Source organism: Ailuropoda melanoleuca, chromosome X (genome assembly GCF_002007445.2).
Source record: "Ailuropoda melanoleuca isolate Jingjing chromosome X, ASM200744v2, whole genome shotgun sequence".
NCBI lineage: Eukaryota > Metazoa > Chordata > Mammalia > Carnivora > Ursidae > Ailuropoda > Ailuropoda melanoleuca.
In genome coordinates this window covers 893,743-918,658 of record NC_048238.1, presented here as the reverse complement: position 1 = coordinate 918,658, position 24,916 = coordinate 893,743, and the positions used below count along the sequence as shown (strand labels likewise).

At 48.2% G+C, this 24,916-nt stretch overlaps 1 protein-coding gene across 9 annotated transcripts in view; it reads right to left on the bottom strand.

Moving 5' to 3' along the window:
- The window catches only part of CSF2RA (colony stimulating factor 2 receptor subunit alpha), a 29,116-nt gene extending 12,755 nt beyond the window's left edge, over nucleotides 1–16,361 (bottom strand). For 4 of the 9 annotated variants that reach the window (XR_004622455.1, XR_004622454.1, XR_004622456.1 and 1 more), the window contains exons 1-7: nucleotides 16,207–16,361; nucleotides 11,197–11,298; nucleotides 8,698–8,840; nucleotides 7,434–7,557; nucleotides 4,016–4,145; nucleotides 3,749–3,936; nucleotides 1,674–1,807 (exon numbers count right to left, since the gene is read on the bottom strand). Coding sequence is in view for 1 of the 9 variants with exons in the window: in XM_034649749.1 (XP_034505640.1) it covers nucleotides 1,674–1,807; nucleotides 3,749–3,936; nucleotides 4,016–4,145; nucleotides 7,434–7,557; nucleotides 8,698–8,840; nucleotides 11,197–11,298; nucleotides 16,207–16,339 (954 nt within the window). In the remaining 8 variants the exon portion in view is untranslated. Of the gene's footprint in view, nucleotides 1–1,673; nucleotides 1,808–3,748; nucleotides 3,937–4,015; nucleotides 4,146–5,135; nucleotides 5,511–7,433; nucleotides 7,558–8,697; nucleotides 8,841–11,196; nucleotides 11,299–16,206 lie in introns of those variants that run through there. The other 5 variants (XR_002143037.2, XR_004622457.1, XR_004622458.1 and 2 more) reach the window with 4 other exon arrangements.
- Between the last annotated feature and the right edge of the window lie 8,555 nt (nucleotides 16,362–24,916).

Here is a 24,916-nt window from a genome sequence, read left to right as displayed (position 1 = left end):
CCTTGCCTACACTGGGTCCACGTGGACTTGGAGCAGAGGGTCCTTCTTGTCTATACTGGGTCCAGGTGGTCATGGAGCAGAGGGTCCCCCTTGTCTACACTGGGTCCACGTGGACTTGGAGCAGAGGGTCCTTCTTGTCTACACTGGGTCCAGGTGGTCATGGAGCAGAGGCTCCCCCTTGTCTACCCTGGGTCAAGGTAGACATGGGGCAGAGGCTCCCCCTTATCTACACTGGGTCCACGTGGACTTGGAGCAGAGGGTCCTCCTTGTCTACACTGGGTCCACGTGGACTTGGAGCAGAGGGTCCTTCTTGTCTACACTGGGTCCAGGTGGTCATGGAGCAGTGGGTCCTTCCTTGTCTACACTGGGTCCATGTGGACTTGGAGCAGAGGGTCCTTCTTGTCTACACTGGGTCCAGGTGGTCATGGTGCAGAGGCTCCCCCTTGTCTACACTGGGTCCAGGTGGATGTGGAGCAGAGGGTCTTTCTTGTCTACACTGGGTCCAGGTGGTCATGGAGCAGATGGCTGCCCCTTATCTACCCTGGGTCAAGGTAGACATGGGGCAGAGGCTCCCCCTTATCTACACTGGGTCCACGTGGACTTGGAGCAGAGGGTCCTCCTTGTCTACACTGGGTCCACGTGGACTTGGAGCAGAGGGTCCTTCTTGTCTACACTGGGTCCAGGTGGTCATGGAGCAGTGGGTCCTTCCTTGTCTACACTGGGTCCATGTGGACTTGGAGCAGAGGGTCCTTCTTGTCTACACTGGGTCCAGGTGGTCATGGTGCAGAGGCTCCCCCTTGTCTACACTGGGTCCAGGTGGATGTGGAGCAGAGGGTCTTTCTTGTCTACACTGGGTCCAGGTGGTCATGGAGCAGATGGCTGCCCCTTATCTACCCTGGGTCAAGGTAGACATGGGGCAGAGGCTCCCCCTTGTCTACACTGGGTCCACGTGGACTTGGAGCAGAGGGTCCTTCTTGTCTACACTGGGTCCAGGTGGTCATGGAGCAGTGGGTCCTTCCTTGTCTACACTGGGTCCATGTGGACTTGGAGCAGAGGGTCCTTCTTGTCTACACTGGGTCCAGGTGGTCATGGAGCAGATGGCTGCCCCTTATCTACCCTGGGTCAAGGTAGACATGGGGCAGAGGCTCCCCCTTATCTACACTGGGTCCACGTGGACTTGGAGCAGAGGGTCCTTCTTGTCTACACTGAGTCCACGTGGACTTGGAGCAGAGGGTCTTTCTTGTCTACACTGGGTCCAGGTGGTCATGGAGCAGAGGCTCCCCCTTATCTACCCTGGGTCAAGGTAGACGTGGAGCAGGGGATCCTCCTTGTCTACACTGGGTCCAGGTGGATGTGGAGGAGACAATCCCCCTTCTCCAGGTGGGGTCTGACTGGATAAGTAGCAGAAGGTCCTTCTTTTCTGCAACTGCTTGGAGATCTCCAGCACTCCGCTCTCCCCAGCACTCCCCGAAGACTTTCAGGATCCAGCTGGGTGGAAACCTCTCTTGGATTGGATATGGTGGTGACCCTCATGCCCAGGACATCCCTGTGTTCCTCCCAGTGCATCACCCAGCCCTGCTCACCTCCCTTGACCTTGACCCTCATGTGGGTCATGGGAGCTGCTGCCCTGCTCCTTGAGGCATGCTGTCCTGCTTGGGGCAGAGTCCACTCACCTGTTTTTGGATGTCCAGCTGGTATTTGAACTCCCAGTTGGGCAGGTTATGTCGGGTCTTGGGCTTTTCCCACTGAATCAGGCAGTGGGACCTGGTGCAGTGCACGCTGATATTGTTGGGTGGGCTAAATATTTCTGTAACGAGAACCCAGGACACTCCCCTGAACCGGTGGGCATCTGCTGGGCCTCGGAGGTCACACCCAGTTCTTCCGGCAGCTCCCAGGGGTCACCCAGAGGCCTGAGTCATGGGTCTGAGTGTTGCTTCTTGGGGAAGAGGACCACTGCGATGCGTGCAGTTTCAGCGGTGAGCCCATGGGACAGTCTGGCAGGATGGATGCAGAGATGGGCCAGGGAACCCAAAGTGAGGGAAGGAAGGAAATATGGGGACTGGGCAGGGATGGGGGCACTGTGGGGACAGCCAAGGCATGGTTTCCAATGGGAAGACAGGATGCCTATAGGGAAAGACCAAGGAGCTCCAGTGTCCTTCCACAGTGAATGGGTATCCCATGTGACCCCCTAAGATGGGTTCCACCAACAATCAGGATGGGCGTTCTGTGTGTGGTCCCACTTAGCTAGCATGCATTCCTATCTCAACACTGAGAGTTGATCCCATTACCGAACCCTTCAAGGGCAACTTGGCTGTATGTTCACATCGAGCATATCTGATCACACTGAACTTTGAGATGCATAATCACTGGAAAGGGCACGCTAGATTTCCAAGCTCACAACAGGAGTGGGGTCCTTCTTTGCTCATTCTTGTGATGTATATGTAGGATTCTGCACCCAGTTCTGCTGGGTAGGGTCCCCTTTCCCATCATCGAGCTGTTCTCAGACAACTGGCAGGGTGTCCTACAATTCAACTCAGTTCTGACCTATCTACCTGGACATGGCATCAGATCCCCCAGGGATCAGCCCAACAAGATTGTCCTTCACCCCCTAGGTCAGCCGCCAATCACAAATCCAGACTGTCACCCATGGTTCTGACCCACCAGCTACAAATCGGAGGATCCCGGGACGTCCTCCTTGGGTTCCATTAATCTAGCAGAGCAACTCACAGAGCCCGGGCAAACACGTTATTCACTAGATCACGGGTTTATTATAAAAGGCTGTAACTCAGGAACAGCCGAATGAAGTGATGCATGGGGCCAGGTGTGGGGAAGGAGCTTCCGTGGACTCGCACCTATAAGATCTCCAAACCCCATCCTTTTGGGATTTTAGGGAGGCTTCATTATGTAAACACGATTGATTAAATCATTGCCCATTGGAGATTGAACTCAACCACCAGCCCCTTTCAGGTCCTGGAGATCACGGGAGAGGACTGAAAGTTGCAATTCTCTAATCACCCAGTTGGTTCCCCTGGCAACCAACCCCCATCCAAAGGCGCTTTTCAGCAGTCACCCCTTAACATAACAAAAGGCACTTTTATCTCTCTCCTCCCAGGAAATTCCTAGGGTTTGGCCGCTTTTGTGCCAGAAAGGACAGAGAAAAAACACGCATTTCTCATTGTGAGTCACACCTGCCACCTGGCTGGGTACACACACCTAGAGCTCCCCCAACAGGTGAAGTCAGAGGTGGAGAGTGGGGGTGGGCAATGTTCTGGAAGATCAACTGGAGAGTTGGTATCTCTTTGCCAAGGGTGTCTCCCAAAATGGCAAGAGAAGGCTGTGGGTGCTACCCCAAAGAGTAGGTCCAAAAGTGGGACACAATTCACCTCCGTCTCCTGGTCTGAACATCCTGGAGGGACTTCACTGCCTGGCTGCAGGCAAAACCCCTGTCTGTCTGGGCTGTCCAGTGCCAGGGCCAGCTCTTGGAGGGTATGGGAGCATTGGAAGAGCCCTCGCTTCTTCGGTGGGTGGGACCACCAGCGCTGCAGGCACTTCTTGTTACCTCGCTTAATTCAGATTAAAGCGATGGGTTGGCCTCCTTCCAGAAGGAAGCATCCATACCAACACCTTGATTCTGGGTCTCTGAGCTCCAGAACTGTGAGAGAATAAATTTCCATTCTTCCAAACTTCCCAAAGACTCTGTTCGGTTCACCTGTTAAGCATCGGTTCACACCCAGGACGTGGCACTTACCGATTTTCTTCCACGACAAAACCGAATCAAAGAACTGGATTCCTGTCCCTTGGCTGGTACCGTTCACCAGGAAGTAATTGTAGCTCGCTAATCCTGAGAGGTCTTCCAGGTGGCATCCCACGTGGGTTCCTGAGTCTTCTATGTAACAAGGACACTCTCTTTCCCTTTTTTTCCTATAAAATTCCAAACTGTTCAGAGAACAATCAGGGCTTCTTCCCCCACCCCCACTGTACTTCTCAGGATTGTTTACATGAGATCGACACTTACCTTGAGTCTCGTATGTACAAAAAATATTGGACATCATCAGGGGCAGCTTGACCCTTTGCCCAACTGCAGTTCATGAAGTTGGCATTGTAGATGAAACAGGAGAAGTTTTGGGCAGCTGTGCCCTCCCCACCTGAGAAGACACAAAAAGAAAATAATCTGTGCAAGTGGACCACATGGCTTCATGGTTGGAATGTCTAACAAACATTCAAAGAATAATTACTTCCAATCCTTTCTTCTTCTTCTTAAGATTTTATTTATTTATTTGACAGAGAGAGAGACAGCCAGCGAGAGAGGGAGCACAAGAAGGAGAGTGGGAGAGGAAGAAGCAGGCTCATAGCGGAGGAGCCCGATGTGGGGCTCGATCCCAGAACGCCGGAATCATGCCTTGAGCTGAAGGCAGACGCTTACCGGCTGCGCCACCAGGCGCCCCTTTTCTTCTTCTTCTTCTTGTTTTTAAGATTCATTGATTTATTTCAGAGAAAGAGAGCATGAGTGGGAGGGGGCAGAGGGAGAGAGAGGAATCTCAAGGAGATTCCCCTCTGAGCACGGAGCCCGATGTGGGGCTTGATCTCATGACACTGAGATCAGGACCTGAGCAGAAACTGAGAGTCAGATGCATCACCCAGGCACCCCTCCAGTCCTCCTTAAACTCTTCCAAAAAATAGAAGACGAGGGAACACTTTCCAGTTCATTTTATGGGGGCAGGATCACCCTAATACCAAAGCCAGAAACACAAGAAAAGAATATCACATGCCAATATCCCAATAAACATAGATGTAAAAATTGTTAACCAAATACTAGCGAGCATATCCAACAGCATGTTAAAAGGATTGCATGGCCTAACAGAGGAGAATTTATCCCCAGCATGCAAAGATGGGTCAACATATACAAACCAATCACCATGTTGTGCCATATTGGTAGAATGAAAGAAAAAAATCACATGATCATGTGAGTAGCCATAGACAACGTTTTAGACAAAATTCGGCATCTATTCATGATAAAAACTCTCGGTAAAATAGGTGTAGAAGCAATTTACCTCAACACAATACAGGACAAATATGGAAAGCTCATAGCTAACACCACACTCAATGGGGAAAAAAACAAAACTCTAAAAGCTTACCTTGTGAGATGAGAAACAAGGACAAGGTAGGCATTCTCACCACTTCTATTTAATATAGTATGGAAAGTCCTAGCCAGAGCAATTAGACAAGAAAAAGAAATAAAGTTATCCAAATTAAAAAAGAAGTCAGATTCTGTCCATTTGATGATAACATGACCATATAAGTAGAAAAACCTAGAGACTAAATAAACAAAAGACATTGTTACAGCTAATAAGTAAATGTAATAAAGTTGCAGGATACAAAATCAACATACAAAAATCAGTGGGATTTGTACATACTAACAACGACCTATTCAAGAAAGGAATTTATTTATTTTTTTAAAGATTATTTATTTATTTATTTGACAGAGATAGTCAGCGAGAGAGGGAACACAAGCAGGGGGAGTGGGAGAGGAAGAAGCAGGCTCCCAGCGGAGGAGCCTGATGTGGGACTTGATCCCGGAATGCCGGGATCGTTCTGGGATCACGCCCTGAGCCGAAGGCAGACGCCTAACAACTGCGCTACCCAGGCGTCCCTCAAGAAAGGAATTAAAAAAAATAATCCTGGGGCACCTGGCTGGCCCTTGATCCTGGGGTTGTGAGTTCAAGCCCCACGTTGGGTGTATAGATTACTTAAAAGTAAAACTTAAAAAAATGAAATTATCCCATTCATAATAGCAATGAAAGGAATAAGATACTTCGGAATAAACTTAACCAAGGACGTAAAGGACTTGTACACTGAATATTATAAAATATTGATGAAGGAGATTTAAGAGCACACAGAAAAATGGCAAGAAAGCAAGTGTTTGTGAATTGAAATAATTAATAGCGTTAAAATGGCCATACTACCCCAAGTGAGCTATAGATCAATGCAATCCCTATCAAAATGCCAATGGCATTCTTTACAGAACTAGAAAAAGAATCCTAAAATTCATATGGAGCCACAAAAGACTTCAGAGAGTCAAAGCAATCTTGAGCAAGAAGGACAAAGCTAGAAGCATCACATTTCCTGATCTCAAAACACATTACAAAGCTACAGTAATCAAAACAGTAAGACACTGGCATGAAGATAGACACATAGATCAATGGGATGTCAGAGGGCCCAGAAAGAAATCCACGGACTTATGGTCAACAAGGATGACCTTCAACAAGGATGCCAAGAACACACAATGGATGAAGGATTCTCTCTTCACTAAATGGTAATGAGAAAAATGGACATCCATAAGCAGAAGAATGAAATGGGGTCCTTACCTTGTGCCGTATATGGAAATCGAGTTAAAACTGATCAAAGACTTAAACATAAAACTTGAAACTGTAAAATGACTGGAAGAAAACATAGGGGAAAAGGTTCTTGGCATTGGTCTTGGCAATGGTTTTTTGGATATGACACCAAAGCACAGGAGACAAAACCAAATACTGACAAAACTGGGATTGCATCAAACTATAAAGCTTCTGCTCAGTGAAGGAAACAATCAGCAGAGCAAAGAGGTAACCTATAGAATGGGAGAAAATATCTGCAATCCATATGTATCTGATAAAAGGTTAATATCCAAAATATATAAGGACCGCAAACAATTCAACAGCAAAAAACCCAAAGCCCCCCCAAAACCCCCCCAAAAGAAACAAAACAGAAAACAACAACAACAACAACAACAACAAAAAACAAACAAACTGAATAGGGCAAAGGACCTGAAAAGCCATTTTTCAAAAGAAGACATACGAATGGCCAATAGAAAGATGCTCAATGTCCCTCATCATCAAAGAAATGCAAATAAAAACCACAATGAGCTATTACCTCACACCTGCTAAATGACCATTACAACGAAAAAAGTAGAGATAAATACTGGCGAGGATGTGGATAGAAGGGACCCCTTGTGCACTGTTTTTGGGAATGTAAGTTGGTGCAGCCACTGTGGAAAATTTGGAAGTTCCTTTAAATATTGCCAGCAGAACTCCTACATGAGCCAGCAATCCCACTTCTGCATGTATCTCCAAAGGAAATGAAATCTGGATCCCAAAAAGATATGTGCACCCCCATATTCATCATGATATTATTCACTATAGGTGGCAAATGCATAGACACCACGTGTAAATGGTGCTTTCCAGGGGCTGAAGGGAGGGATGTTAGATAATAGCTTAATGTATACGTTTGTCAAAGTTATATACCTTCAATATATATAATATATATAATATAATAATACCTTCAATATATATAATACCTATGTGTCAGGTATACCTCAATAAAGCTGAAAAAAAAGGGAATAGATCAACCTTGAGGCTAGTGATGTTCAGAAGGATTACTGTGCTGTTTTCCCCTACCTGCGTTAGTGTAGACCAGTGTTTCTGGAATCGGTCTTTGGGTGCTATTTACTTTAACCATGAGCGTGACTCCATCATGGAGAGAATAATCCGAAAACTTGCAGTGACATTCTTTCTCCTGGGGCTAAAGAAATGCAACCAGCCAGTGCATTAGGAAACTTTTTTTTTTTTCCTTCTCCTCTCCATGCTGTTTGCTCTTCCGCGGACCCCGTGACACCACCACTACCCATGTACGTTCTCTGGGTGGATGTCGGCAGACCCACGTGAAGGCGGGACCTCGACTCGGTAGTCTACAGTGTTCAGGAGGTCAGAATAGAGGTCCCGTTTCCATGTGCCCTCCATCCCTGGGCATCTTGTCAAAATGCAGCTTTCGGTGTAGCACATTTCAGGCGGGGGATTCTGCATTTGTAACAAAACTCCCAGGTGATGCTGATGGACCACCACTCCGCGGAGCCGAGAGAGCTCTCATCACTGTAAGCATCATGGAGCTTAATGCACGCTCTTTTATGTTATTCCATTTTCTTGTCTTATCTCATACCCCTTTCTCCCACAGGCTTCGCCTTTACATTGTATCTGTTCACTCTGGTAACTTTGTTTTCATGGAACACTGAGGACCAACTATTTCTTCCTAGGGATTAAGTTGGCTACATGGATGATTTTTGTTGGGTCAATCAAGCAACAGCAGGCTGCTGTTACTGTTTGTCGGAGGGCAGTTCCCCTACACAACACCCCCTGAAGGGGTACAAAAGCCTGAAAGTCATACAATGAGCCATTCGTCTCCCCCCCTGATTATTGTCGTCAGATATTTTGTCCCCCTGAAAGTGACCCCTGGAAATTCTGGGAGCATTTGGGTGCCCAACTGGAATCTACCTGTGTTGTCCTGGATCCCCCATCCTGCTGGCCTGACTCATTTTACTTTTCTTGGGTGGTTGAGCATCCCTGAGGGTCCCACCCTACAACCTGTACCAGGTCTAACTTCATAGGAGCTTTGGACTGGGGGTCCTCCCCTGGGAGCCCTGAACTCCCTTTCCTTTGAAGATAAGACATTTTCCAAGGAGTTCCTCAGTCCCCCAGGGCATCAGGCCACCAGGCCACCTCTTGGATAAGGCTGGGACTTACTTCCCTGGTGCTCTCAAAAGTATGGCTCCTAGATGTGTCCCATGGTCACATACATGCTCTCTGTTTCCACCTCTCGCTGCCTTGTTTCTAATGTAATGAGAGCTTTGTAAAGGACAGCAATCGTCCATAACAAATTCCATCTTACTGTTATTTCGATCGGCCCTTTGTCCTTGTGAATCATCACGCACTCGAGGTAGGTAGTGTTTTCTTTGCAGTCCCAACTCAGTTCCATTCTCCAAGAGTCAAACTTCATATTTAGACTGGGGATCCCTGCCACGGTTGGAAGATCTGAAAGACAGGACCACTGGATTCAGAAATTACCCCTTTCCCACCTCTACCCATGCCTGCTGACCCATCCCATGTCTTGTAAGCAAAGATTAAGGCTGGGACTTGCTGCCCCTTCCCCTGTCCCCCCAGGTGGCCCCAGGGCACTGGCACATGCACGGAATCTCCCCTTATTGATCTCTTCTTCCTGCGTGGACCTCCGTGCCCTTTCTCTTTGTCAAGATGCCTACCACGTAAGTAGGGCAAGACCTACCAAGTGAGAGCAAGCAGAGGCTGTTTATTTAGAGCCTGCTATGGTGAAGACATTGGCCACCATCACTGGCATTTGTCAGAGATCAAGGGCAGACAGGGGATTGGGCAAGTTTCACAGTGGACAAAAGGGAATGTTCGATTGTACCCTGAGCAGAGGCTGTGGGCGTGGGGAAGATGCAGGGGGCTCACTAGAACTAGGGCATCCAATGGGATTGATTAGGGAACCCTATCTGGCTTCCTCTGGTAGGTCGTATACAGAAGTGGGGTCAACACGTAGGGAAGCCATCAGTTACTGGTCAAGTCCTGGCCATTCGGGGCTGGTTGTTCCAGATGGGATTGTTTAGCTCCTTGGATTGTCATGGGGATGGACATCTGGCTTCCTGCTTGTCTGACACGTAGACAGTAGGTTGGCTCTGTGGGCTGGTCTCCATTGATGAGGGCTGGCCCCCTGGGCAGGTTGCTGCAGGTTGTGGGCCTGAGTTCTGTTCTTAAGGACGCTCTGTCCACTGGCCATTTGTATATTGAGTCTCTCAACCCACACGGCCTCTGTGCTTGGTGCCTCACACCCACATCCTCCTTTCTTTAAGGTGCCACCCCCACCTCCCCCAGCATAGGGACCACCTGTCTCCAGGTCTCCAGAGCCTGAAAATACATCACTTACCTCCTGCATTTCTTGACCCTCCTCCCTCCCTGGCACCCCCTTGGCTCCCTGCAGACTTCTCCTATTTTCCCAGCACAAGACCACAATGATCATCTGCCCCCAACAGTTCTATGGGCCTTGGTCTTAGCCTGGGAGTCCTGCAAGAGCTGCATATGCCCTCGAGTTCATACCCAACCAAGAAAGTCTTCAATGGTTAACAGAAATCCGATGGCACGAATGTGTCCAGAGCACATCTCCTCTCTGGACTGAGCCACCTCCTGCCCATCCCTGGACCTGGGGACTCCTGAGTGTAAGTGTAGAGAGTCCATCCGTTCCATATGCCAAACCCAAGGAGAAGGGCTGGGCTGGACTGCACAGATTTTGTGCAAGTGCATGAAGATTCCCACAGGTCCTCTGTGTGGAGGACAGGGAGACAGCCATCCCCATCATCCCCCTATCACCTTTCTTGGGGTGGTAAAGACAGGTGTGTTGACACTGTCCATACTTTAAAATCAGAGCCCCCTTTAGAAAGACAGGAGTGAGTCTGAGTCCCGGTTCTGTCTCTCACCAGCTGTGTCACTCCCAGCACGTTGCCTGACATCTCTGTTCCCTGCTCTCCATTTCCCCCGAATTGAGCAATAGCATCTCTGCCCTCAAAAGGCTGGTTAAAAGTCACAAAGGAAAATTGCAGTTGATCAGCTCTTGGGGTTTCCAGCCCTGGGGAGTGGTCCCTGAGAACATCCTTTGGGGATGGTTGGGGGTTATTGGTGCCCTTACCCAGCCCCCCATGAGCTACTTGTGAATGAGCTCTTCTTACCCGCACCTCCTGACAGCAGGTGGAACGCAGCTGGAGGAGGACTGCTTTCTCTAAGTTCCAACCAGCCAGCTCTGTGCTTATTCCCCAGTCCTTCATCCAGTGCGCTTTCTTACCAATGTCCCAGTGACCCTATACCCCTCCCTGTGACCCTTGCCATATACACCCAAAACCTAAGTGTGTTTGTTCCCCTTTATCATTCCTAAGATGGCAAAGCATGGCCTGATAATTGATACCCAGGTCCCCCAGGCGGAGACCTACCACTCAGTTAATGCTGCCTATGCCACCAGCCAGGGGTGGGATTGAGTGTATGTGGCCTCACCTTGTTTCCTCTGTCCACCTCTTTAAGTCAGGATGTTTACTAGTCCTTGCCAGGGTGAAACCCTCCATGCCCCTGTTGCCCAGAATTGGGGCCAATGAGCCACAGTTTGCAGCTATGGTGGGTGACCCTGTCGTAAGCCTGGAGTAGGAAGGGGCTTTCAGAGCACGGGCAAGGAAACAGTTAAGCACCCGGTGACCCTGGATTGTGCCAGTTGGCTGACTGCGTACGAGGATGAAGTGCAGTTGGACTCTGGCATCGGGATGTGTCCCCAGATACACAGGACGTAGGAATGAGACAGGCAGAGAAGGGCCAAACAGGTTCATATGCTTACCCTGCTGCTCCAGAGTCTGGAGGAAAACTGGGTCCAGGAGCATGCAGAACAGGATGGCTGTGGCCCCGAGTCCCATAGGGCTGCCCGAAAGACGAGGACAACCTACAGGGACAGACAGTCACACTTTGAAGAAATCAGCTCTCATGGGGATTCTTGGCAGGGGGGCTCAGTGAGGTTTCCTCGGGGAGTGCAGGACCATCCCCAGCCTGATGGTCAGTCTACCGACCTGGCCAGCCGGGGGTCACTGCTGGCTGCAGAGGGTCTGCAGGTTACAACCAGGCTCAGTGGGGAGGGGTGGAGGGGTCACCAGAACCAAGGGCCTGTCCAGCGGCATGGGCCTGGGGCTCCAGCCCACCCGGTCATTCTCTCTGTCCCTGGGGCAAGTTGTCCACATGCTGTGGCTTCATTCCTGTCTGTAACCTGGGTGAGGACACGGATGTCTCTGGGGCCATTATCTGTCCACCAGGTGGGGATCAGGATGTGGACGTCTCTGGGGACATTATTCCATCCATTGCATGTACCAAGACCCACTCCCTAAGGCTTAGGGCCGAGTCTAGGATGGGCAGCCACTTGATGGACATATTGTCCACAAAAGAACAGTGGAGATGGTCAGGCAGGGTTGTTCCCAAGGTGCTGGACTGTGCATCAGGCTCTGGCTGCACACAGCTGACCTCCAGGACACGACCCTCCCTCTCTAACCAGAGTGGGGGGTAGAGCACAGGCCCACCAAGTCCTTCCTCAGGCTAAGCATTCATTTGTCAGCAGCTGGGATTCCAATTCCTCCTGCAGAGAATGCCCTGAGCTGTCCATCTACTCCAGAGCCCGCAAGACGTACAAAACAGGAACCTGCCGCTGACTTCTCTTTTCTCCAGGATCAACTTCCTGAGAGAAGCAAAACGATCTCCCACACGGTGTGAGGAAATACTAGCACCGCCTCACGAATCTACCCTGGAAACCCACCCGTCTGTCTTCTATCAAGCTTGACTCATGGTTCAGATGAATGTTGAAGCCATGGATGACACATAACAGTGATTTTTAAGATACTTTTGGGGAATATTACACCCACTTTGATTAGTTTCTCATTTTTCTCTCTCTCTTTTTTTTCTTCGTATAATTTAAATTTTTACATTTTCATTTCAAAAATTTTAATGTGAGTCTAGTTGACCCGTGCTCTGAGTGTTTTTAGAATGGATTTTTTGGGGAGGAGAAAAAGGAATGATAGGTTGGGTTTCTATCAGGGTAACAACAGTTTTTTGAGGTTTTTTTCTCTTTTTTTAAAAAGCTTGAGTTTCACAACAATCAAAAAGGATATGTTAAAAAAAAAAAGAGGGAAATAAAAAGGGGTAAGTGCACAGAGAGACATTGAGGATGTTTAAACGCGTTTGCTAGGTGAAAGAGGCCAGTCCGAAAATGTTGCATCCTGTATGATTCAGACTCTAAGACGTTCTGGAAAAGTAAAAACTATGGAGACGGGAAAAAAAAATCAGTAGTTACCAAATTTTGGGGGAGGGACAGATGAGCAGGCAGGGACAGGGGATTTTTAGGTCAGTGAAAGTACTGCAGAGTGATAGATATATGTCACTATACATCTGTCCAAACCCACAGAATGTCCAACACCGAGAGTGACTCTAATGTAAACCGTGGGCTTTAATCAATAATAAAGTATCAGTATTGGCCCATCAGCGATAACAGATGTGTCTCACTGATGCCAAATATTAATAAGGGTGGAGACTGGGTCAAAGGGGAAGCGCATATATAGGAAACCCCTGTAATTTCCACTTAAATTTTTCTGTAAATCTGAAAGTGCTCTAAAAAAAAAGTCTACTAAAAACTTTTTAAATACATAAGTACAAAAGCAAAGGGCTCATTAAACTGCACTCAAGAAAGAACACCTGATGTTCTGCTTGGGTTTGTTGTGGCCTCTTGGGGTCGACCAGCATTGCCCTGGTGGTATTTTTGCTGGTGTTCTTTCTGTGGCTGTTGTTATGACGTGTAATGGGGTCTTACGTCTCCAAGTACTTCTCTTCCTCCTCGGCTGCTTACTGTCTCTGCTGCTCTTCATCTCTTTGTGTTCCCTGTGATCTCATCCTTTTAAAGCCTTGTCTTTTCTTGTAGGTTCCTTTCTCTCTCTTTTACCATGCGTGTTTTCTGTAATTTCCTTGGGTTTATAGAGTCTGTCGGCCTAAGCACTGTCTCTTTTTTCTTCGTGTATTAGCTTCCTGGGGGCTGACGGAACAAAAGACCACAAATTTCTCCCCCTTTCCTTCTTTCCTTCCCGTTTCTCTTCCCTTCCTCCTTCCCTCCTTTCTACTTTTCTTCCTTCTTTCCTTCCCTTCTTCCTTCTTCCTTCAGTCTTTCCTTCCTTCTCCTTTTCCTTCCTTCCTTCCTTCCTTCCTTCCTTCCTTCCTTCCTTCCTTCTCCTCCTCCCCTTTCTCCTCCCTTCCTCCCCCCTCTGAGACATCTCCCTCACCCATTCTTTCCCTATTTCACCCTGTCCAGTGTCTGCTTTTTGGAGACCCAACCATCACACCCCTGACACCTGCCCCATGGACCTCCATGTCCTCACTTCCCAGCTGACGCCTGCCTTCACGGACTCTCTTCTTGTTCCCCCAGATTCCCCTCAAGTTCAGCTCCCACCAGGACACCGCATCTCCCTCCCACATGAGGCCAGTTCAGTACATTTGGGCTCTTCCTCTCCTTGATGTCCAGCCCCACCCCGGGGACTCTGTCCTCTGGGGACCTATAGGATCCCTTATCTTACTGATCCCTGCCCCCACAGATGTCTGAGCTGTAACACCCATTCTCTACATTTCCTCACCACATGCCTCCTTTCCCACCCACCCTGTGCAGTGATGGGTTGCCTGGCATGTCTAGATGGTACAACCCCTTTACCCCCTACCCCTGCACCAGCTTCTCAGGCTGGAGCCCAATGACACAGAGTCCAGCCAGCTCCCCAAGCCAGGTGTGCACACCTGTACCAGAGTGCACCTGGGGAGCGGTGCCCAGCCTCAGGTTCCTGCCTCCCAACCTCCCCAAACCCACTCCCTCCTAGGGCACCACCCTTGCCATAAAAGAGGAAATAAAAGCCATGGACCAGACCTGTCCCAACGTCCCTGCCTCCCACACACCTTGTCCTCCAGTGCTATGGGGGAAGTTCCCAGCTTCCTCCATCTGCAAGCTAGACTGTGCTCCACCCAGCCTTTCTCCGGGTCTTGTCCGGGGTTCTTGGCACTGGGTGCAGGGGCCTCCATGCTGCACCCAAGAGGCTCTCGGGGCGGACCCTTCCTCAGTCTCCCGTTCCCCTTGGCTATTTCTGCCTTGCCTCTGCCCTGCTTTTCACATCTGCAATGTGTGTGAGCACCCTGGTTTTGAGCAAAGCTGCCCTTAATTAGGAGGGGGCCGTGCAGTGCAGCGAGGCAGGGAGGGTCCTCGTTCCACTCACCCCCTGTAAGCTCCTGGAATCCTCTTTCCTCCTCCCTTTTCAAGCCTCGCATAGCTCCTGCTTTGCTGCTATACGTGAAGCAGGCGCCTGTGGCTGCACACCCCTCCCCCCACCAGAGGGAATCTGCACGGAAATACGCCCTGAGCTGGACAGTTCCCCATCCCGCTTCCTCTAAAGTGAACTTGGCTTGCTTCTCATCATGATGGAGCAAAAGCATAAACTTCTGTAAACTTGACTTAAAAAAACCCCAAAGAACCGAACAACGACATTGTCACATACCCACCAGCAGCATGCAAGNGTCATACCCACCAGCAGCATGCAAGAGGACCTAGCAAGGGTTGCTGTTTTAATTAGATGGTTAGTCACAACGTGGGGCTCTTGGCCAGCGATGGTACCAAACCCTTCGGGCGATACCTCGGGGGCAGGGTGAAGTAATCGGCGTTGTGATTTCCCCACCGCCTGCCCTGGGCGAACCAAACACAGGCACCTTCCATCGGTTCCTAGTCTCTCGCTCACGCTCATCCTTGGAGACAGTTCCTCGTGTCCTCGTGCAAGTGGATGAGACACTGAAGTCCAGGGAGATCTCATGCTTCCTTTAATCAATTTTTGCCTTGATTTTTTAAAAACGGAGGTGAAACTCACAGGGTATCAAGTTCACCCCTTGAAATGTGCAACTCAGCAGCGTAGGGAGCCTCTGCCTTGTTCAGCCACCACCTGTACCTGAGCTTGGACGTTCTCATCCCCCCAGAGGAGGAGCCCATCACCATGACGCCGACACTCCCCACTCTTCCCTCCTAGTCTGTGGATTTGCCTGGGGTTTGCATTTCATATGACCGAAAACTTAGAACGTTACTTTGCTATTTTTTGCCCACTGACTACCCACTTTCCCTTCTCCTTTCAGTTTTCTCCAGACTGGGTTTTCTTCCCCTATCTATAAACCTAAGGGCTACATGGCTGCCAGCTCCATCTGTCAGACTAGGTCGGATCAGAGACCCCGGGGGCAGTGCAGGGGCTGCCGAACTGTGGCCCATCCCTAGGATGAGCTTGGACGTTGAGCTCCCTGCAGTTTGGAGGGGGGGATGCAATCAGTCACCACGCTCAGGCGACACATGGGATGAAATATTGTGGTCCCCAAAGACACCTGTCACCCAGGTTGACCAGCAGCTCTGCACTTGGTGGCTGGGGGCTTTGAGATAAGCGACTGACAGCGAAGTGTCTCCCCAGGATGCAGGGAGCAGCGGTTCCCCGTGTGGATCATTGCCTGCATCCAAGCCTCGAATAATTCCAAACAGGCTTCTAATGCTCACATACACAGACTTGCATGAGGGGCTCAGCCTGCTCACAGTGCAAGTTGGCTAAACCCCGGGGCTAATTCAGACCTTCCAACACAGTGCCCACGGGCCGCTGGAGTTATCCCACCTCCCTGTTGGGCGCCTACATTGGGAGATTCCCATTTCCCACCCCCAGGTGCTCCCTGACCTGCACCGTGAGCTGTTAGCAGAAGCAGGGATAGGCCCCCTAGGGACAGAGCACATTTGAAGGTCAGAAAACGAAGGGAGTCGCCTTACCCCACCGCACCAGGCTCTGCCCCGGCCACCTGCTTTCTTGCTCAGTTTCCCGGCGCTCCAACATCTGGCCGTTCTCTTGGACAGCTCTCTGTCTGGTCAGAAAGTGAACACACTGATTGCATTGCCGAGACATTTCAACCCTCAACTTCCCTTTTCTCCTTAGCGCCCTCCCCCTTCCTGTGATGTTTTCTCATTACGCACACTTGAGAAACCTGTGAACGGTGAGTGAGTTCCTTGGCTTGTCAGCTCCCAGAAGAGAGCGGATCTGGGGTGTGGCACCCACGCACGCATGCACGCCCCCACACACAGCCCTCGTGCTGGCTGGAGGATGCTGAGCAGAGCCACGCACAGAGGAGAAGTGTTGAGAAATGGACCATCGGTGCCTATGAAGAGCACAGACAAGAAGTCCAGGATATGGAATAGCACCGTCAGCCAAGGAAAGGCAGCATTAGCCTCCATGGCTCCCCGTTCCTGAAGAAGCCACTCCCCTTCAGCATCAATGTGGAGAAACACATCTTCCCAAGGTTTAACCAGACAGCTCATTGAGTCTGCCCAGGATGCTATGAGCTTGCTGGCTTTTGGCATGGGGCCGCACCTGGGCCGTTGAACTCATGAGACCTTTGTTGAGCACCTTTATTGGCTAGAACCTAGTGGAGTGGGTAGGAAGTAGGTTTGTAGCTCATAGCGGGACAAGGCTAGTAGAAAGGCCATGGGGTCTGGTGACGCATAGTACTGGATGTCCCCAACGTGGGGCCTTTGGACGAGGAGATGAACAACAATGGGCTAGAGAGTGGGCAGCATTTCATCTGGACCATGGAGGACACACTGAGTCCCACTGCGATGACGGTGCTCATGGTCAACTGAGCATCACAGGGAGTGGGGGACATCATGTCATGGGGAGAGATGCATGGCTGGGGGCTGGATGGAAAGGTCAGCAGTCATGGGGTGGGATGGGCCAGCTCTGGTCAAGTGCATCTCTCTCGAAGACACTGTTAATGTGACTGCCAGAGAACCCTCCCTTGTTAGCAGTCTTGGAAACCGAGGAGCAGAAGCAGCACCAAACAGGAGACCACTGTGAGGAACATGACGAAGGCACAATGGCCAGGACAGAACGGGTGGAGGGAACTGCAGTCACCCATACTCACTGCAGCTTGAGGACTAAGAAGGTGCAGAAACGGTGGTACCTTGTCTGATTTAGAGAAATAGGAGGAGCTGGCAAAGGACATGGAGCCGGAGAAGGAGATGCCATGTTCAGTGGGCTTCTTGGGGGAGCCAGGATGTGGAGGCATCAGGCAGGGAGCTGGATGCAGAGGTCAGAATCAAGGGAGAGGTTTGAAGAACTCAGTGGGGCACATTCCATGGAGTGTCTTTCCTGGTGGGAGGGGTGTTCCGGGTTCTTACACCATTTGAGTCTCTGAAACTTGAAAAATCTCACAACACACCTCCATGGTAAAGAGTTAACTCAGCAAGCCTGGATTGTCCACACTTGCCCCTTCCAAACTAAGCTCTAGCCCTTGACCACCTCCTGGAAGTTCACCTATGAGCCTGCCTGATAAGAGTGTCTTTGTTTGCCTGGAGCTATGGCATGTGGTTAATGCCACGATGTGATTTAGGACGGGGCATTGGGTCATGCCACAGCTGGCCCTCTGGAGGGGCTGGTAATGGAATAACTCAGGTCAGCCATGTGGACACTCCATGTTATGTGACTCACCGCATGAGAATGTCTGGACACCAAGGCTTCGTGAACACTCCTGGTTGATAATACCTCATGCATGTTGTCACTCATGGTCTTTGGAAGACATAAGCACCATCCACAAGTCCATGGGGAGAGGACACCTGGAAGCTTACACCTTGAAGCTTACACCTCATCTCTCTTGGACTCTGCCCCGTGCACCTTTGAGGTCTCCTTGATTTTCATCTGTATCCTTTTGTTGTATTAAACCAGAACCATGAGAATAAGAGCTTTGAGGGGTTCTGTGAGTCCTTCTACTGAATCACTGAACCCTAGGAGGGTCTCAAGGGCCCCGACATGATTCCTCTTCACCGTCATGAAGGCAACCATGTCTGGCTGAGCATGACACATGCAGAAAAAGCTTAACAACTACTGATGGGTCTGAAGGAGTGACAGCATAATATTTCTTGGGACCTCTTTGTTCCATCTTTGCTTACGGCTTTTGCCTTGGCCTTTTTAGATCTGCTCGGAGTTCCCACCGGCATGTGGAGAAGGCGAAAGAGAGTGAAGGACCTTGTCTGGCTTGTAGAGGCTTACAAGGGTCCTGTAGGACTGCCTGGGGAGAGCATAGAGACCAAGCAGGGGGACTGGAAGCCAGGGTCCACAGTGACCACACACGTACTAGGCTGCTGGTCACTGGACTCTGCAAGTATAACAAAATGCACTATGTATTCTCTCTTCTTCTTTCTCTATTTGGGACTTGGATTTTTAACCAATGCAATAGGTTTAACTCTTGTTAATGGTTAAGTTTAGCCTTTGCTGTAGGTCACATTCTGAGAATTTAATGTGGAAGTAGATTGGCGCACCACTGTCTTCTAGGAACTCCCGAAGAAGAAAAGGTTAAAGTGCTCTCTACAGCTGCAACCCTCCTCCACATTGTCACTCCAGCCAGGTGGTTGTACTGGGCTGGATGTCCCCCAGGGCCCGACGGCAGGTCACCACGGCGGGCATTGCTGGAAAGTCAATGCCTATCACTCACTCATTCATGCCTGGATTTGCAGGTGGAGACTCGGAGACTGTGACTCTGCAGTGTGCCAATTATGACTCATTTCTGGACTCTCTAGTGCTCTTCATAGCCTCCTCTTCCATCTGTGGGATGAAGTATGCAGGAGATGAAATTTAGGGGGACGACCCAGGCCTCCTTCCCCTGGAAAGAAAAATAAGATAGTTCATCAAGCAGACTTGCTAAACAATCCATCTATTGGTGATAATGATGGTGGTGGGGATGGAGATGGTGGTGATGTTGATGATGGTGATGATGGTGATGGTGGTGATGGTGATGATGGTGATGGTGGTGATGGTGATGGTGGTGATGATGGTGATGGTGGTGAAGGTGATGCTGGTGATGGTGGTGAAGGTGATGGTGGTGAAGGTGGTGGTGATGATGGTAGTCATTTCTGCCCAAAACTGTGGGGGCCCATCCTCGGATCTCTGGGTTCTCTTTCCTCTTTAGCTTTCCCCTCCCTATTCCCTCGACTCAGTCTTTCACCCCCGGTACTCCTAGGCCATCAGTTCTCTCTCCCATGTTCTTAAATGGTCCTTACCTGGGTCCCACTCCCTAAGCCATGCCTGGAAACTCCCCCAAATCTTCAGCTAGGGCAGTCACAGGGCTTGCTTGCCTGCTTCCCATTTCTTGGGGTCATTGTCCTATGTTGCATGAACTCCAATGACTCCAAAATCATTGTTTTATGTTGCATAGGGTTGAATGGTGTCTCCCCAAAATTTGTAACCAATCGGAAACTTGGAGTGGGACCTTATTTGGAAAAAGGGTCTTTGCAGTTGTAGTTAGTTTAAGATAAGGTCATTCTGGATTAAGGTGGCCCTAAATCCAATGACAGGTGTCCCTATAAGAGACAGAAGAGGAGACACAGATGCAGAGGAGAAGCCATGTGAAGATGGAGGCAAAAATGGGAGGGATAAGGACACAAGCCCAGGGATGCCTAGAGTTCCCAGGAGCTGGAAGAGGCAGGAAGGACCCTCCCCTGGAGCCTCTGGAGGGAGCACAGCCCTGCCCTGTCTGGATCTCAGCAACCCTACCTGGACCTTAGACTCTGGTCTCCAGAATCCCAGCATCTGCAGCCTGCTTCCCAACCCTGGCGGTGTCTGCCCTGGCCTGTGGACGTGGAGAAGATGACATATTTTCTTGACTTAAAAGATGGTTGGAGGGAGTGATGGTTTGAGTGGTGTGAGCTTTCCCCGCCTTTGTCTCCTGATGTTGGGCAGGAATGCCTAGCTTCCTCCTTTATAATGTGGGACATTTGCATGCAGGGGGCTTTCCATTCTCCTGAAATATAGTTCCTCTGAGCTGACGGCAACTGTGGTCCCTGAGTCCCCTTCTGTTCCTTTTCTTAGAGGCAGGAATAGGCATCAGCAGGTGGGTGGGAAGGGACCAGAAGCTCAGTGACAGAAGTGAGAAAGACGCCCCGAAACCCACAGCCCATCTTAGGAGAAGCCTAGCTGCAATGCCAGAGGTGACATCGGGATGCACAAGACCCCAGAGAGAGAGGGTCACAGAGTGAGCCATCAGGACACTTAACAAGGGGTCATGGTGATAAAAGAAGCCACTGACTTAAGACAGGTGTCTAGAAATGACGTCTACCACTTTCTCATAAAACAATAGATGTGTTGTCAATGTCCGCTGAAGCAGAGTGAGGAAAGAAACAGAGAGAATACTTTCTAAAATAAAAGGTCTCTTTTTGCACGTGGAGAACTTCAAGTTGTTACTTTGGGTCAGTCACAAATAGGAAACATCCGGGTGGGAAAATATGGGGGATCTGGGACCCAACCTTGCCCATACAAGAGCGTTGTGCACCTTAAGCTATTCCCACAACTCGCAGGTGATCCAAGGGAACAGTATTTTATCAATGTTGTCCCCAAAATTACCTTTGAACACTCTTATTCCACAAGGTCTAGCATCGATGAGCAGACTACAGGAAATGCTCGCTATACTGACGCCAGGGTCTTAATTACTCTGTCTGCTAAGCTTCTTTGCTTTGTAGGCCTATCCAGGGAGTAGCTCCTCTCCTCGTCCTCAGCTTTAAAAGCTCATGCTCTTCCACCCATAGATGGAAAACCGGCCCCCATTCTCCGGCCAGCAGACAACATCTCCAACCAGCCACCCAGTATCTTGCAGAACCAAGACTGCCCTATGGGAATCCAAGGGGTCCTCTGCTGTGCCTGGGTCATGCACAATGAGAATCTGGGCTTCAGGAATTTGGTTCTGTGCTGTTTTCTCCCATTTTCAAGAGGGAATAAGCAAAGTGGTGCTGGGAACTTGATTGTTCAGCAACCAATTTATAAGCCAACTATAGGGCCACTCAGTGGAGATAATCCAACCAGCCACCGTCTGCCCACGCAATACAAAACTCTAATTTCTTAGGAGGACGGCAGCTCCTTTATTAAAGTAGTCTTCATATTCGAGGTTTTTTCAGAGTTCCACAGAACACGTTTCTACCCCCCTAGAAAGCCAACAGATTAAAAAGGAGAAATAAATAACAGAAATATCACCTAGAAAGCAGGATTTTAAAAAATCTGTTGAAAACCCGTAGTGAAGGCTGGTGTGTGAACACTCTGACGTTGGTCAGGGACACATCAAGGGTGATTGCTGTCACCAGTGCTATTCAGCATTGTGTCTGGGTTTTGGCCAGCACGAAAAAATTAGATAAATAGCAAAAAGAAGGTAGAAATCTCCTGTGCTCCTCAGCTGGTGTGATTGATTGTTTCTGCAGAAAAATCCAGGACAGGGGTGCCTGGTTGGCTCAGTCTGTATTGCACACAACTGTTGATCTCAGGGTTGTGAGGTCAAGCCCCATATGGGGCATGGAGCGTCCTTAAAAAAAAAAAAAATCCCAGACAAACTATAAAGTAAATCGGCCAACCTGTCTGCTACAAGATTGATATGTACAAATTAATAATGACTCTTAAAAAAATGATGACACTCTTCTTCAGCTACAACCTGACAAAGTAGGAGGAATTAAAAAAGAAAACCATTTATTTCTAATTGTACCAAAAGCTATAAATTATCTAGGAAAACATTGAAGAAAAATGCATGGATTTCATACAGAAAATCATGAGACCATACTGGAGAGCATGAAAAAAGATGCACATCTATGTAATGTTATATTGTGTCACTGGACACAAACACATAATATGAGAAGTTGATAGCTTCTTCCCAATAAATGCACGTATTCAATATAATCTCAAAATCCCAACAGGGTTTTTCTTCCATCTTGGCAAGTTGATTCTAAAATTTGCATGGAAGAGTATAGGGTCCAGAAAACAAATGCAGGAATGTGTCTTCCTGTTGTAGAGAATTATTTCTTTATCACGATGCAGAAAAAGAAGGCTCAATGTAAGGATGAATATATTTGAGTCCACTTTATTTTTTAAAAATTTTTTGACTCCACTTTAGTATAAGATATTTGTTTAAGCAAAGGCACTATCAACCATTGAAAAGAAAAAGTGAATTACTAGGAAAACGTTCTCGCACAGCATACAACAAAGGGTAGCCACGCATGCATACATGGAAGAATAATGTAAGTTGTTACGAAGAAGACCAACACCACAATAGAAAAACATATGCGAGTACAAATAGGCACGTTTTATTTTTTGTGTTTTATTTATTTATTTATTTATTTATTTATTTATTTATTTATTTATGTTTTTAGAATTTAAATCCCTATAGTTAACATACAGTGTTAGTTTCAGGTGTAGGATTTAGCGATTCAGTGAAATAAGCACATTTTAGAAGGCTCACTCAAATGGGTGAAAAACACAAATGGTGTGACCCTCAATGGAGAAACAGAAATTTAAATAAGCAGGAGATGCCTTTAGCCATCTATCAGATGGATGACAATTCAAAGTCTGATCATATTAACAAGGATGTGGAGAGGGCGTAAGACTCACACTGCTGAGAGTAAGGACGGTTAGCCCCCCTGTGGAGAGGGATTTGGCAATGCCAAAATGATGCCCATCCCGTTCAATTCAGCACCCACTTCTGCACATTTATTTCTGAGACTCACCTATGAACACTGGGAGACATGTCCAAGAGCTCCCAGTGGTCTTAATACCAACAATTTTGAAATAACTAGGATGGTGTGGTGTAGACACACTGAGAGGCATGACAGGGCCACTAACATGAAAGAACTACATTCACCCGGCCAATGAAAAAGCAAATCTATTCTTCTGCCCGTGCTATTTCCTAAACGTGTAATCTCTAGTGAAAACAATTGCAAAGGGGAACATAGGTTTGATGTAACATATACAAAAGTTTTTTAAAATGTGCAATCTATATGTCACTATGGATAAAAACATTTTTCAAACATTTTCACCTACATTTTTATTTGCATATAATCCCGTATGCAGAAAAGTGAACAAATAGTAGGTGTCCAGTTCCATGAGTTTTTAACCACACTTCATGGTCAGTGCCCAGATCAAGAAGCAGAACATGAACAGCACCAGAACCTCTGATCACCGTCCCCACTAACTATTTCTTAAATAATACCCTATGGAGGGAAACAAACTGAGGGTTGCTGGATAGGAGGGAGGTGGGGGGATGGGGTATCTGGATGATAGACATTAAGGACGGCACATGATGTAATGAGCACTGAGTGTTATACAAGACTGATGAATCACAGATCTCTACCTCAGAAACCAGTAATACATTATATGTTAATTTATCCCATTTAAATTAAAAAATGAAAAAAAACCCTATTGAGGTATAATTCATGCACATGCCATGACATTCACCCCATTAAAATGTACAATTCATAGGTTTTTTTAGTGTATTCACAGAATTATGCAACCATCCCTGCTTGTTCTTTTCCTGTTTGAAAAAAGAAATTAGGGGCGTCTGGGTGGCACAGCGGTTAAGCGTCTGCCTTTCGGCTCAGGGTGTGATCCCGGCGTTCTGGGATCGAGCCCCACATCGGGCTCCTCCGCTATGAGCCTGCTTCTTCCTCTCCCATCCCCCTGCTTGTGTTCCCTCTCTCGCTGGCTGTCTCTATCTCTGTCGAATAAATAAATAAAATCTTTAAAAAAAATAAAATAAGAAAGAAAGTATAGCCATCATCATGAAATGGTATCTTACTGTGGTTTCAGCTTACATTTTCCTAAAGTCTGACGTNCTCTCTCGCTGGCTGTCTCTATCTCTGTCGAATAAATAAATAAAATCTTTAAAAAAAATAAAATAAAAAAGAAAGTATAGCCATCATCATGAAATGGTATCTTACTGTGGTTTCAGTTTACATTTTCCTAAAGTCTGACGATGGTGAGCATGTTTATTTTTCATTAAATTTTTATTGAAATTCCAGTTAGTCAGCATGCAGCGTTATATTAGTTTCCAGTGTACAATGTAGTGATTCAGCACTTCCACACATTACTCAATGCCCATCACGACAGGTGCACTGCTGAATCCCCATTGCCTGTTTCATGCATCCCCCCCACCCACCTCCCCTCTGATAACTATCAGTTTGTTCTCTGTAGTTAAGAGTCTGTTTCTTGGTTTGATTTGCTCTCTTTCTTTTTTCTTTTGCTTCTTCGTTTCGATGAAAAGACTTTTCTCCCCCCAGTGAATGGCCTTGGCACCCTCGTTGGAAATCAACCAGCCATCAGAGTCTATTTCTGGACTCACAATTCTTTTCCACTGATACGTCTACCATGACCTATCCAACAACAGCGTTCTCTGGGTGACTGTGGCCCTTGGGAAAGTTTTGAAATCAGGAAGTGTGAGTCCATTGTTCTTCTTTTTCAAGATTGTGTTGGATGCCCTGGAGGATCCCTTGCATTTCCATATGAATTGTAGGGTCTTATGAATTGTAGGCTTGTGAATTTCTGCAAAAAACAAGGCATCTGGGATTTTGATAGGCATTGAGCTGAATGTGAAAACTAAACTCGAGATTTGGGATGTGCTGACATGTTAACAGAGTTAAGGCATCCAATCGAGCACACAATCTCTTTTTCTTTACTTTGGTCTTCAGC